Source organism: Dendrobates tinctorius, unplaced genomic scaffold, assembly GCF_039654945.1.
Source record: "Dendrobates tinctorius isolate UK_male_01 unplaced genomic scaffold, ASM3965494v1 ptg000038l, whole genome shotgun sequence".
Taxonomy (NCBI): domain Eukaryota; kingdom Metazoa; phylum Chordata; class Amphibia; order Anura; family Dendrobatidae; genus Dendrobates; species Dendrobates tinctorius.
In genome coordinates, this window is record NW_027361706.1 from 4,328,201 (window position 1) to 4,341,318 (window position 13,118).

At 38.5% G+C, this 13,118-nt stretch overlaps 1 protein-coding gene across 1 annotated transcript; it reads left to right on the forward strand.

Annotated features, from left to right (window-relative positions):
• Positions 1 to 9,849: 9,849 nt before the first annotated feature.
• On the forward strand, positions 9,850 to 12,850 carry HESX1 (HESX homeobox 1). The gene is made up of 4 exons (XM_073574386.1): positions 9,850 to 10,073; positions 10,361 to 10,548; positions 11,733 to 11,834; positions 12,621 to 12,850. The coding sequence occupies exons 1-4, from the start codon at positions 9,914 to 9,916 to the stop codon at positions 12,717 to 12,719; spliced, it is 549 nt and encodes a 182-aa protein (XP_073430487.1). The 5' UTR covers positions 9,850 to 9,913; the 3' UTR covers positions 12,720 to 12,850.
• The last annotated feature ends 268 nt before the right edge of the window (positions 12,851 to 13,118 follow it).

A 13,118-nucleotide genomic window follows, 5' to 3' on the forward strand; every position in this document is an offset into this window, starting at 1 on the left:
GTTGGATTTTTATACCCATCCATCAATCATTGATCGTACTGTACGGGGCACCAACATATTGGATAGACAGTAAGCTAGAAAAAATAGTAAGACTATAGCCGGCCATACACATTAGATGACTGTCAGCCGACAAATGATTCAGCCGATGGCGGTTATCCCATATTTCCCTATGAGAAAGCCACCACCAGAAATCCCTGGCGATGGCTTATCCCCAGGAGAACAAAGTGATCGGCAATCCAAAATCTGATATGCTGATGGACATCTTCCCCAATGATTTATTGTTCGGAGCCCCATACACTCGTCGATATCAGCGAGTTAAGATGACAGTAATCTAATGTGTATGGGGGCCTTAAAGAGAAGAGAAGTTCCTGCACATAAGAGCTTACCGCCTAAATAAAATAAGAAATGCGGCACATGGTACTAACATTTCCCCAAATGAAACAACTTGAATCTGTCACCTGGTTAGTAATTGTACTCGCATATTTGCATGTATGGATCATTAATGACATACTGTATGTGTGTGTTAGGGCTCATTCACACACCCGATCTTCTCATCCGAGTGCTACCTGTTTTTTGTTTGTTTGTTTTTCACGGATAGCAAGTACCCATGATATTCAATGGGGCTGCGCACATGTCCGATTTTTTTATTCGGACTGAGCGGTCAGAGGAAAATATCAGAGACACGTCCCATTTTGATCCGAGGGATGGATCAAAGTCAGCAATGCAAGTCAATGGCTCAGTGAAAAAAAAAAAAATCGGTTTTAACATAGTAGCATAGTAACATAGTTTTGAAGGCTGAAGGAAGACCTTATGTCCATCTAGTTCAGCCTATTTTTAGTGCAGCTGTTCTGCATTGTTGATCCTGGGGAAGGCAAAAAACCCACAGAGTAGAAGCCAATGTTCTCCATAGGGAAAAAAATTCCTCCCCCTAAGCTGGGTCAACCATCTACCTATAATATTCTGTTATTCGTAACCTTCTATACTGTTACTCACAAGAAAAGCATCCATTCCTTTCTTAAATTCATTCAGTGAGTTGGCCATCACCACTTCCTGAGGAAGAGAATTTCAGAGCCTCACTGCTCTTACCGTGAAGAACCCTCTTCTATGCTGGTGCAGAAATTGTCTTTCCTCCAAACGAAGAGAATGCCCCCTTGTTCTTGTCACAGTCCTTGGTACAAACAGTTCATTGGAGAGATCTTTGTATTGCCCTCTGATATACTTGTACATATATATTAAGTCTCCCCTAAGTCTTCTCTTTTCTAGAGGAAATAGACCTAATTTTGATAACCTTTCTGGATATTGTAGTGAACCAACTCCATTTATCATTTTAGTAGCCCGCCTTTGAACCCTTTCAAGTTCAGTAATGTCTTGAGCACCGGTGTCCAAAATTGCACACAATACTCCAAGTGTGGTCTGACGAGTGATTTGTACAGAGGGAGAATTATGTTTTCATATCGTGTCCCCAGACCTCTTCTAATGCATCCCATGACCCTAATTGCTTTGGTGGCAGCTGCCTGACACTGGGCACTCCAATTTAGCTTCTTATTGACTAAGATGCCTAAGTCTTTTTCCATGTCTGGTTTCCCCAGCAGTTTCCCATTTAGTAAGTAATTATAGCATCTGTTTCTCCTTCCCATGTGCATAACCTTACACTTATCTGTGTTAAACCTCATTTGCCATTTTTCAGCCCAATTCTCTAATTTACTCAAATCTGTCTGTAGTTGCAAACTGTCCTCCTTTGTGTTAACTGCCTTACATAGTTTTGTATCATCTGCAAATACTGATATTTTACTGTGTAAGCTATCCACTAGATCATTAATAAATATATTAAATAGTAGGGGGCCCAATACAGAACCCTGTGGTACCCCACTAGTAACCCTGGCCCAATCTGAGTATGCCCCATTAATAACCACTCTTTGTTTTCTATCACTTAGCCAGTTACCTACCCATCTACACACATTTTCCCCTAGCCCAAGCTTTCTCATCTTACTTACCAATCTTTTATGTGGGACAGTGTCAAATGCTTTAGAGAAGTCGAGATAAATGACATCCAATGATTCTCCTTGGTCCATTTGAGAGCTTACATCCTCATAGAAGCTGATCAGGTTAGTTTGACAGGAGCGATCCTTCATAAATCCATGTTGATATGGAGTTAAACATTTATTAACATTGAGATATTCCATAATGGTATCCCTTAGAAACCCTTCAAAAATTTTACCCACAACAGATGTTAAGCTTACCGGCCTATAGTTTGCAGGTTCCCTTTTACACCCCTTTTTGAATATTGGTACTACATTTGCTTGCCGCCAATCAAAAGGAACAGACCCTGTTTCTATAGAGTCTCTAAATATAAGGAATAGAGGCCTGTCTATCACATTACTTAACTCCCTTAATACCCGAGGGTGAATGCCATCAGGGCCTGGTGATTTGTCCATTTTAATCTTACTAAGACTGTCAGAATGGAGAACATGGAGAAATGTTTTATTTTTATCCACGTATGAGAAAAACGAATGACTCTCGGACCGCACTCTGATCTAAGTCTGATCAGAATAATAAATCCGTTTTTCTCGTGCGGAGGAAAATTGGATGTGTAAATGAGCCCTTACTGTGTGTATGTATAAATCTGTGCATAAGAACATATTTTTCGAGCACGCCGAAGATTCTCGGTTAGGACCCAAGCATGCTCAGATTGAGAACGCCTTATCCGATCACATTCGCTCATCACTAATAAGTTCTTACAAACTAAGAGACCTTGGATCTTGTTTCTGGACTCCCCTGAATTTCATAGGAAATGTGTCTAAATAAGGGGGTTATGCTCTCTTCCCTCTCACTTTTTTTCAGTCTTGTCCCTATGCTTCTCTCATATCGTACTCGGTTCTAATTTCTTACCCAGTGTTACATCTCAATTTTTTGTTTTCTTTTTCTCTGTCCCTTTTGTATCTATGGGTCAGAGACCTTAAACATGATTTTATTCAGTATTTCGTTACAGAAAGCTATGTGAAGTTTGAGTTTCATGTTATTCATCCCGTGACTTAAAGGTACATACAAAATGTTCCTGTTATTTGATCAGACATTTCCCTTGTTGATCCAATGTACTGTATGTATATATTACAAAATGTTCAATCAAAATGGACCTAACATAAATGGGTCCCAAGCCAAGGATCTTCTTTGATGACATAATTAAACTTCTACATCAGGAAAGATAAGCCCCCAAGTGCTTAAAAAAAAGATAAATTGATAAATTAGTTATTTTTGGAATCTATTAAAAAAAAAATTTCAAGGATAGCAACTTCACAAAAAAACATCGGTTTGCTGAATTAATCGATGCTCATGTGCAGTTTAATTTTATTTTTTGCATTTATCAAAAGTAAGATTTTTTTAAAATTGACTTTATGTATAATCAGTATATTATATAAAAAGATAAGAAAAATGAAAAATGTGGATGGCAAAATTCCACGTGTCGATATCATTCACACTTAATAAATCCTTAAATTATCAACTAATTTTATCTCAATAAAGAAACCTCATAGAAAAAAATATCCTATTATGACATACAATTGATTATATATATATATATATATATATACGATGACCACACACCTGGCAACAACTAAGGATTTGATGAGAGATTCAGGTAAAAGCACGGGCAGGTAATTGGACTTGTTGAAATACTAATTGATTTGGTAAAATCCTCTTATTGGTAATACTATAGGGTTTATTTAAGGTTTTTTTTTTTTACTAATTCCCCTGGGGACCAACAATGAAAACAAAAACTGTCATTGCTGATCCCTGAGGATGAGAGTGGCTCAGGAGCTACCGACTATACAACTTCTGGCTAATGTATATATATATAATTACTCTTGGTACTGCTACACTTATAGTGTATTACCATTGTTTGTTTTATTGGTACTGACACATCATATATGTGTTACCATGCTGTAAGATTGTCATATGCTGTGTTATATAATGTTCTACATGTTAATGCAAAGATTAGGGTAAGCTGGTGCATCGTTCGGGTTCATTAATGGAAGGCACTATTAGTATAGAGATTCTAGATTTGGGTAAGTGTAGTTCTGTAGTGGGCCACTAGATGGGGGTGTACTAGTAGGCCTTGTTAGGTATAGCTGATAGGAAGTTCATATAGGGTTAACGGTAGGAAGAGCTGCTATGGATTAAGTAAGTGTAAGAGATAGGAATAGGTCAGAAGGGTGAGGACGCCCGAAGTGTCCACAAGGGCTTTAGGCCCAGGACGACATAGCAGCTATGAAACGTTATTTGGAAGAAAAGCGCACGGGCACAGTCAGACGGGTGCTGGATGAGACCCAGGCACCCCGGGAGTGACGGTGTTCCACGGCAGCAAGGCAATGAGATAATTACGTGGTCCAAAAGTTGTGCAGGGCACAGAAGATTCACAGTGTGGCAGATCTTAAATATAAATATGGCAGAGGCTTGTAAATACGGGGTGAAACGGATGAACAGAATCCCCTATGTCTTGAGGTCCTACAGAAGTGATGCTGCGGTACCACCTAGGACGCTGCTACCCCGTAATGTGCGTGAGGACAAAGAAAGCAGGAAAGGGAAAGTGCAGGAGGAATGCTGTGTGAATTGTAATGTAACTGATGTGTCCGGGACCATTGAAGAGAAAAGTAAAATTGTTTGTTTTGCAACTGAACCGGTATCTGTGGCCATTCTTTCAACCCTATGCACTGAAACTGAGTGTACAGGAGCTGTGCAACACCGCTGTGAAATCCCTGACGGTGAACCAGGACCGCAAGCAGGTACGCCGGTTGGAGCTGACAATTTTCCTGTGGGAGGAGGCCAGGACACCAAGGCCCTGGTGTACTTGGCCACGACTACCGTCCTGGCCCCCTCTTACACATAATATATGATCCAAAAATATATAATAAGAAAATTTTAGAAAACATGTTCTACAGCATAATAAACATATGTGTCTTTTGGGTAGTAAATAGTTAACAAAATTATCTCAAGAAATGTTTTGGATGTTATATATTTTTAGAAGACATTTTTTGAGAAAGTGGGAGTAATAGTTCCAGGAGGATTTTTGTACAGGCTGACAAAGGAAACACCGGGAGGAGCTAGTGAGCGCTGCACTGAAGCAAAACTGGATGGCATAAGGACCTCAATTCACAAGACCAATGCGTTTCTACCTTGGCTTGGGGTCTTCATCAGACACTCTAGCCTTCTCTTGGAGCAACGTGAGAGTATCTCCATCTGTTAAAATCATCCATTTTTTGGTTAATTAAAAAACAGAAGGATTTAAATATAAGATTTTCCATGAGGAAGCGCTGGTAAATGGATCCATAGTGATTAATTATTAATAAGCTCAGGAAGGTAAAACAATATATATATATATATATATATATATATATATATACATACACTCATCCCCAGCACTGGTACTGCTTTTCCATGCTCATTGCTGCGTTCGCAACCGGTGTGCTGGATTCAACATCCGGCTGGGGCGTTACGTGAGAGATGCAGCCAATCATCAGCTGCTGACTGTCTGCAGCGCTCACATTTTGTCTGAGTGGAAGAACATTGTTATAGATAGGTATAGTTACAATTAATTGAAAGACTCTGGCTTGGAACTTGATGATGATCTACTTACATCTCATTCATACAGATTCTCCTTAGACATACTGCTTTAAGATTATATGCAATATAATGTAATTATTCTTTTATATATATATATATATATATAAATACAGTATATATATATATATACAGTATATATATATATATATATGTATATATATTGTGAGGTAGCGCTGTCATTTACTTGGGGAATTCTCGCTAGGCAGAGAACAAAACACATCCGGCACGGGTTTTCTATCAAACATAGCAGTCCATGCGGTTTATTATGCAGCATAAACCAATAGAAGCAATCACCAAAACTTCACATTAACTGCAGAGCGTCCATTATAGCTTCCCTCTGTAAACCCAGTGTTCACACAGGTTGCTCAAGGTCCAGCATACAGGCTCTCTTAAGGGCCTGTCACACTAAGCGATATCGCTAGCAATATCGCTATAACTTGTGACGTTATAGCGATATTGCTAGCGACATCGCTGTGTGTGATACTTACCTACAACCCGCTCCCCCCCTGGTTATCGCTGATCGCGCGAGAACGTCCAGGACCGTTTCTCGTCGTCAGCTTCCTGCGGTGCTTCCTGTGGAGAGACGAGCGTGGAGCCGGGCGGGAGGACGCAGGATCGCCTGGTGTAACAGGTAAGTAGCGGCCCCCGTCCCCAGCGATGTCGCTGGTGAGATCTGCCTGTGTGGCAGCTCACTAGCGACCACTTAGCGATGCACCAGCGATCCTGACCGCGTCATATCCCTGGTCGGGATCGCTGGTACATCGCTAAGTGTGACAGTACCTTTAGCCTCATTTATCTCACCCATGGCAGGGTCTCCACATGGTTCCGTCACTCATGCTGCAGACATCCATATCCCTCCAGGGATCTTTCAGGCTCTGGCAGCCATTACACACAGCCACACACTGGCTGTTAGCCAGGAGACAATCCTACGCACGGGACCTCCTGCTCTGGACCAAACCAGGTCCCTGCATTCACCCCCTTGTGACTCACCCTGGCCACGTTATATGGTTCATAGCCACGCCCACTGGGTCATATGACTCTGACCTCATCACAGGTCCTTCAGGCATTTTCACACTCTTTACAACCGTGCTTTAAACACACCCCCTGGGTGGGTTTGTAGGTAACCAGACCCCCCAACTCTCTATTTACCTGGAGACTTCTCCCTCTCATATTAAATCAGCATCTCAGCAAAGACCTTGCTGATCACACATACATAAGTCTCCATCTCAAAGCCACCCACTTTGAGATACCTAACGGCCATTCAACATTCTGCCATTCATCCTTTCTCCTGGGACCTCCACACAGCGCCCCCTAGCGGACATAGTGGATACTACACCACTATATATATATATATATATATATATATATACTGCTCAAAAAAATAAAGGGAACACATCCTAGTACATAGTGTTGTTTAAGTGTTCCCTTTATTTTTTGAGTAGTATATTCTTATATGTTTTTTGTAATCAAAATGTTTTTTTTTTACACAAGTAAAATATTATACCTCCCCCTATAGGGTGTACATGCAGAAAGAGTCTTGTATGAAGAAAGTTAAAGGAGTCATCCACTACTCTGACAACCCCCTCTGAATCTCTATGTTTCCCCACAGTAATATAATTATGCTAAACTTCTGTGCTGATGCTGTTCCAGCGGTGTCTGGAGTGACTGTCCCGGGGCTCCCGTGACGTTATGTCATGCAATCCCTGAGGCCAAACAGCACTCGATTCACTTTTCCCCCCTACAGACATAATTGACATCTGGAAGGAGTAAGAGAGGAGAAGCAGTTCTCATTTACTCCAGATATTTTGATTTGTTCAGAGGATGGGAGAGTGAATCCCCAGCCCTGATTGGCCACAGAGACCACATGACACAACAATGTTACACAATCCCTGAGAGAGCCAATGCCAACACCGCTGGAACGGCGCTGACACCGGAGGCGAGTAAAAGTGTTATTATTTTACTGGGGGGTAAATATAAGGATTCAGGAGGGTTAAACCGAGTAATGGACAAGCCCTTTAAAGAAAACGTTTTCAGCGGCTGCCCCTTAACAGTAAGTGTAGCAATTAACTTAGAAATCATAAAAATATGCTACTTTCCATGTTAAACCAAGGCATAGAGAATTAGATGTATGATACAAAGGAAAAAACTGACCAGCACGTCCTTACAGAATGAAGCAAATGTGAACAGGTGCAATCTGCGGAGGCGGTATTACACACATACCAACGAGGGGAGTAGCAGCTCATTGTGTGCACCGAGACATATACAGCATGTATCAGACATATCAGAGATTGTGTGCATGATTTCAGCCAGGTACATTTCACTATAACACGCTGTGACATTCCAGAGAACAACACACTTTAAAAGCTGACCAGGGACCAAGTTGGAAAAATCCAGCCCCGGCGGCTTTTCCCCTCCTGCTCCCCTTGAGTGACAGGTCCCTCCCTAGACATGTATGCGGGTTATGTGCACACATTGAGTATTTGCAGCATATTTTTCTGCACAGTGTCTGGGTGGGAAAAAAACGCTGTATAAAATACATGCCTTTTTTACACACTTTTACATGCAATTTTTACATGCGTTTTTTCCCATTTATTTGGATGGGTGAAAATCACTGCAAAAACTATGAAAAAATGAACAGGGTACAGATTGGAAGAAATACTTTGATAGTTCAAATCTGCAAAGATAAAAATAAGTATCATGTTCATGAGATTTAAGAAATCTAATTCACTTTGCTGGTACTATACATCGGTGTTTTTTTCTCTGTAAAAAATGTGCTGAAAAAAAAAGTGGTAAAAATTAATACTGGTGGTCAGTCCCTCGATCCTTGTTCACATTTACGTCACTTGACAAGTGGAAAGGTTTTAAAACAAGAGTTAGGACTGTCCCACAAGGGTTGCCTTGACGTGGCGGGATGGCTTGTACATTCGTTTGATCAAAATTATGTTTACTAAATACCCTTATTATTATTACTACCTTCATGCAATTTTTTGCAATTTATTTTTTACTTTTTTATTTTAGGATATTTTTTTTTTTGTTTTCTTTTTGGTAAGCCGTAATACTGCGCCCAGTGTAGGAAAATACAAATAGTTTTCATACACTTAAAAAGTAACAGAAGTTCCATAACATTTTTGAAATGTCAAAGCGATATGTCAGTTTTTATCATATTTGAAATCTTTTTATTTTAGCTCCTTTGTTCGTTTGATTATATGAAAATGTATGGCATTTAAGGGGCTCATAAAGTTTGGCTTTACAGGCACCATTTTTTAAAATGTAACCCGAATCAATACAATGGAGTATAAAATGAAAAACGTAATAAAATAAACTAATATATTTATCTTTAAACCTCCCTTAAAAATTCTGATATTTTACTATTTTGCAATAGTAACTACAACAAAAAAGTAAATAAATAGCCGGGAACTATATAAAAAAAAAAACATGATTAGGACTAACGATCACAATAAATACTAATTGGTTAACATCCCGAACTCAATCCACCTGAATTAAAAGTAGCAATTGGTAAATAAATGACCATATTATTATTTAAAATGCAAGGTGCCACCGCGCCACTTTGTTAATACGGGTTCTTAAAAAACAATTACACTGATTTGAACAACATTGGCAGCGTGCAGTAATGTGCCCTGTGCCCAAAGCTATTGTTCCCCTTTACAGACCACAGTAACCACTAAATAATCGTATGAAATAAATGCTGCATTTTTCAGCAGGATTAGCCTAATAGCATTAAGAGCTTTCTTTCTTTATTTTTTTTTTACCCCCCCCCCCCCCCCCCCCCGAAAAAAATAAAATAAAATACAATCTAAATAAGATTACTTATTACTTGAGCGGTTCTCGACAATACGTCTGGCTGGAAATGAGTGGTGTCCGTGAAATTGAAAATTTAAGACAAAAAAAAAAAAATTAGAATTTTATACATTGATGATTTCAAATAAAAGAAGAGTTAAAATTCTGCTCATCAGTCAGAGAAAGTAGAGATCTTCTGGCCAGGAAAGATAACACTGTCCCTCTAGGTGAGCCCCCCTTAGTGTCCCCATTAGCTGCTAATTACTTGCCAAACAAATAAACAATTAACTCCTCTTGCCTCTTGGTGGGAGAGTCTTCATTGAGATGCTAAGACTTTCTAATGAAAGATTTTAATTAATTAGCTTGTAAATCCGGCCCTCCTTGTTAACACGGCTATAAGGAGGGCCGCAAGACTCCACCGCAGACATTCTGGTGTTGTTGGATCTACTTGGAGGCCAAAATCAAGACAACTGCATCTTTGTACGAGAGAAGCCCAAGGATGCCGGCCGAGCTCCAGAAAGGGTCCTGTCTCGCAGACAACAAACCCACAAGCTCTTCGTTTTCCATCGAAAGCATCCTTGGATTGGACAAGGAAAGGGACCTGAACCCAACTTCCATAAGACACTATAGGCCCTGGATGGATAACTACTGCAGCAGAGGTAGGACCACCCATGTGCACGAGCCCCCCATCATTATTAGGACACCGTGGTATGGCGGTATCACACAGCATCTCCATCAGACTTGCACAATGTTCTGTACCTTATTGTTGTCAATGTTTATCAGAAGTGACCTCAGTTCTGGGGTAAATGTTACTGAGCAGGCGTCAGATCTACACTTACACAATTCCAAAACAAAAAAAAAGAAGTGAATTTAATAAAAAGGATCTTTGGTGCGTTCCCATACCAAACCTACACAATCAATCAGTGAGATGTGTGTTTTGTTTTAGAGGTTGGTACACACTGTTGGCGACTACCGACCATCAGCTATGAAATACCTCTACACGCGAAACATATAGAAAAGGAGGAGGATGTCACCTATGAAAAGTGCTGTCCAACAGGGGAACGCGTGACTTATAAAAGGGAACTCAGCTGGTATCGGGGACGGAGACCCAGAACTGCATTCACTAGAAGCCAAGTAAGTATCTATCTATTATCTATCCATCCATCCATTTATCTCTTACAAAAAGAAAAGCAGTGGACCAAATCCAGAAATCAAGTGTAATCGACTTTAGTGAACCAACATGGTCACAATGTCTTGTGGACACAAGGGCTGTATAAAGTGTCTTCCACTTGATCTTTGGATTTGGGACACTGCTTTTCTTTTGGAGAAGTACACACAGTTTCTTGGTGGAGTCTCATAAGGCGTTGCACCCATGTTTGCACTGAATATAGTGTTCTATCTATCTATTATCTATCATCTGTTATCTGTTCTATCTATCTTTTATCTATCTATTATCTATCATCTGTTATCTATCTATTATCTATCTATCTATCCTCTATCTATCTATTATCTATCTATTATCTATCTATCCTCTATCTATCTATTATCTATCTATCTATCCTCTATTTATCTATCTATCTATCATCTATCTATCATCTATTTACCTATCTATTATCTATCTATTATCTATCTATCATCTATCTATATATTATCAATCATCTGTTATCTATCATCTATTATCCTCTAACTATTATCTATCTATCTATCTATCTATCTATCTATCTATCTATCTATCTATCTATCTATCATCTATCTATTCTCTATTAACTATCTAGCTATCTATTCTCTATATATCTATCTACCTACCTATCTATCTATTAGCTATCTATCTATTACCTATCTATCTATTATCCATGTATTAGCTATCTATTCTCTATCTCATATCTATCTATTTATCTATTTATCTAAATAGAAAAAAACAGACAGCAGCACAAACTTGAGCAGATTTTGGGTGCAATAGTCCTGAATAATGCGGTTGTCCAACGCAAAAATATAAATAGGAAAAAATCAGGCAGCACTCCAGTTACAGTAAAAATGTGGACTTTAATCCAGCACCAAGTGGTGCAACGTTTCGACCTCACAGCACGGTCTGTCGAAACGTTGCACCACTTGGTGCTGGATTAAAGTCCACATTTTTCCTGTAACTGGAGTGCTGCCTGATTTTTTCCTATATTTATCTACTGTATATATACAGTATATATAATATCTATCTATCCATTATCTATTTATCCATCTATCTATCTTGTATTATTTATTTGTCTAAATATCACTTCTTTATTGTCACTCTAAAGATACAATTAATTTCATTTTCTTTCTAGATTGATGTTTTGGAGAATGTTTTCCAAGTCAATTCATATCCGGGTATAGATGTCAGAGAGGAACTTGCTAACAAGTTGTCTTTAGATGAAGACAGAATCCAGGTAAAACGTTGCCACCTTCCATTGCATGTGATCTCTCCAAATTTTGGATTAATATTGCCAATTCATTATTTAACCCCCTCAGTGCAAAGAATCTCACATCTATATATATAACACATCACAAAATATACTTTACTGTTTACAGAAATTATTAATCTCTTAAGTTGAGGACATTTTTTACCCATATAACATGTTAGTATTATATCCTACTTATATAAAAAAAACTGTAAAATTGATTATTAGCATGAAATATATCGTACATAACATTTCTGAATTTTTTAAAAATATATAATTGATATGTGTAACATTTGGAAAAGGATTTATGGAAGCCAAAATTTTACTCCAATAATGTTAATGTCAGGAAAAAAATAATATTTTAGCACATGGCGAATGTCATACGTTTACCATGAGTTTCATATAAGTTTGAGTTTCAGATAAGACAGCCTTAGGGAAAATGTTTGTTCCCCTGCTAGCTAGAATCTGGATCTCCCCACCAATTCATGGACGAGAGGAATACAGCATACAATGAGACAAGCTTGGTAAACAAAGGATTGGACATGCTGAAATTTAACATGCCCTCTCCTCATTTCTCCGAACATCTGATTATAGGCATTAGTTGGGATGCCACTAGCTTCTTAAAAGTCTGCTCATACTTTATTAATAATGAATCACATGTTAATTAAAGTTTTTGAACGTTTTTATGTGATTTTGTACTATGTCCCGATCACAGCAAGCAAACTGCGTATTATCTAACTTTTATATATTTTCACTTTTTTCATTAAATTTTAGATTTGGTTTCAAAACCGTCGTGCCAAGCTGAAGAGATGCCACCGGGAGTCACAGTTCCTAATTGTGAAGAAATCGCTAACTCCACAAATCCAAGAATAATGGTCTCTCCACCAGATATTACTGTAACAATAGTGTAACATCAAATATAACAAAAAATGCAAACAAAAGTGTAATGTCTCTAACTATTGGTCATATGGCGGTTTGGGGGAAATAATTTTATTTTGCACTGATCCAAGGACCCAACATATTTAGTTTTGTCCTGAAATACTGTATTAGTCGTGTTGAATGAGTCTAATGTAAATATTTTGTACTAGAATTCGCACTTTTTGTAAATAGAATTTTTTAATGAATTTAAATAAATATTTTTTAAAATTATTATTTGAATAATTGCTGTGTATTACGTGATATAGGCAGGTAAAGTAACCCGTCTCTTATTAGAAGGAATAGATATTGGATTGTAAAAGGGGTTGTGATCCAGAAATGTTAAATTATTGCAAA

Excerpts from the sequence above, each read along its gene's own strand:
- HESX1 (XM_073574386.1), top strand. The coding sequence starts at position 9,914 with ATGCCGGCCGAGCTCCAGAAAGGGTCCTGTCTCGCAGACAACAAACCC. Across the intron at positions 10,549-11,732 it reads CTGCATTCACTAGAAGCCAA|ATTGATGTTTTGGAGAATGT; the intron begins GTAAGTATCTAT and ends TTTTCTTTCTAG. Across the intron at positions 11,835-12,620 it reads TAGATGAAGACAGAATCCAG|ATTTGGTTTCAAAACCGTCG; the intron begins GTAAAACGTTGC and ends ATTAAATTTTAG.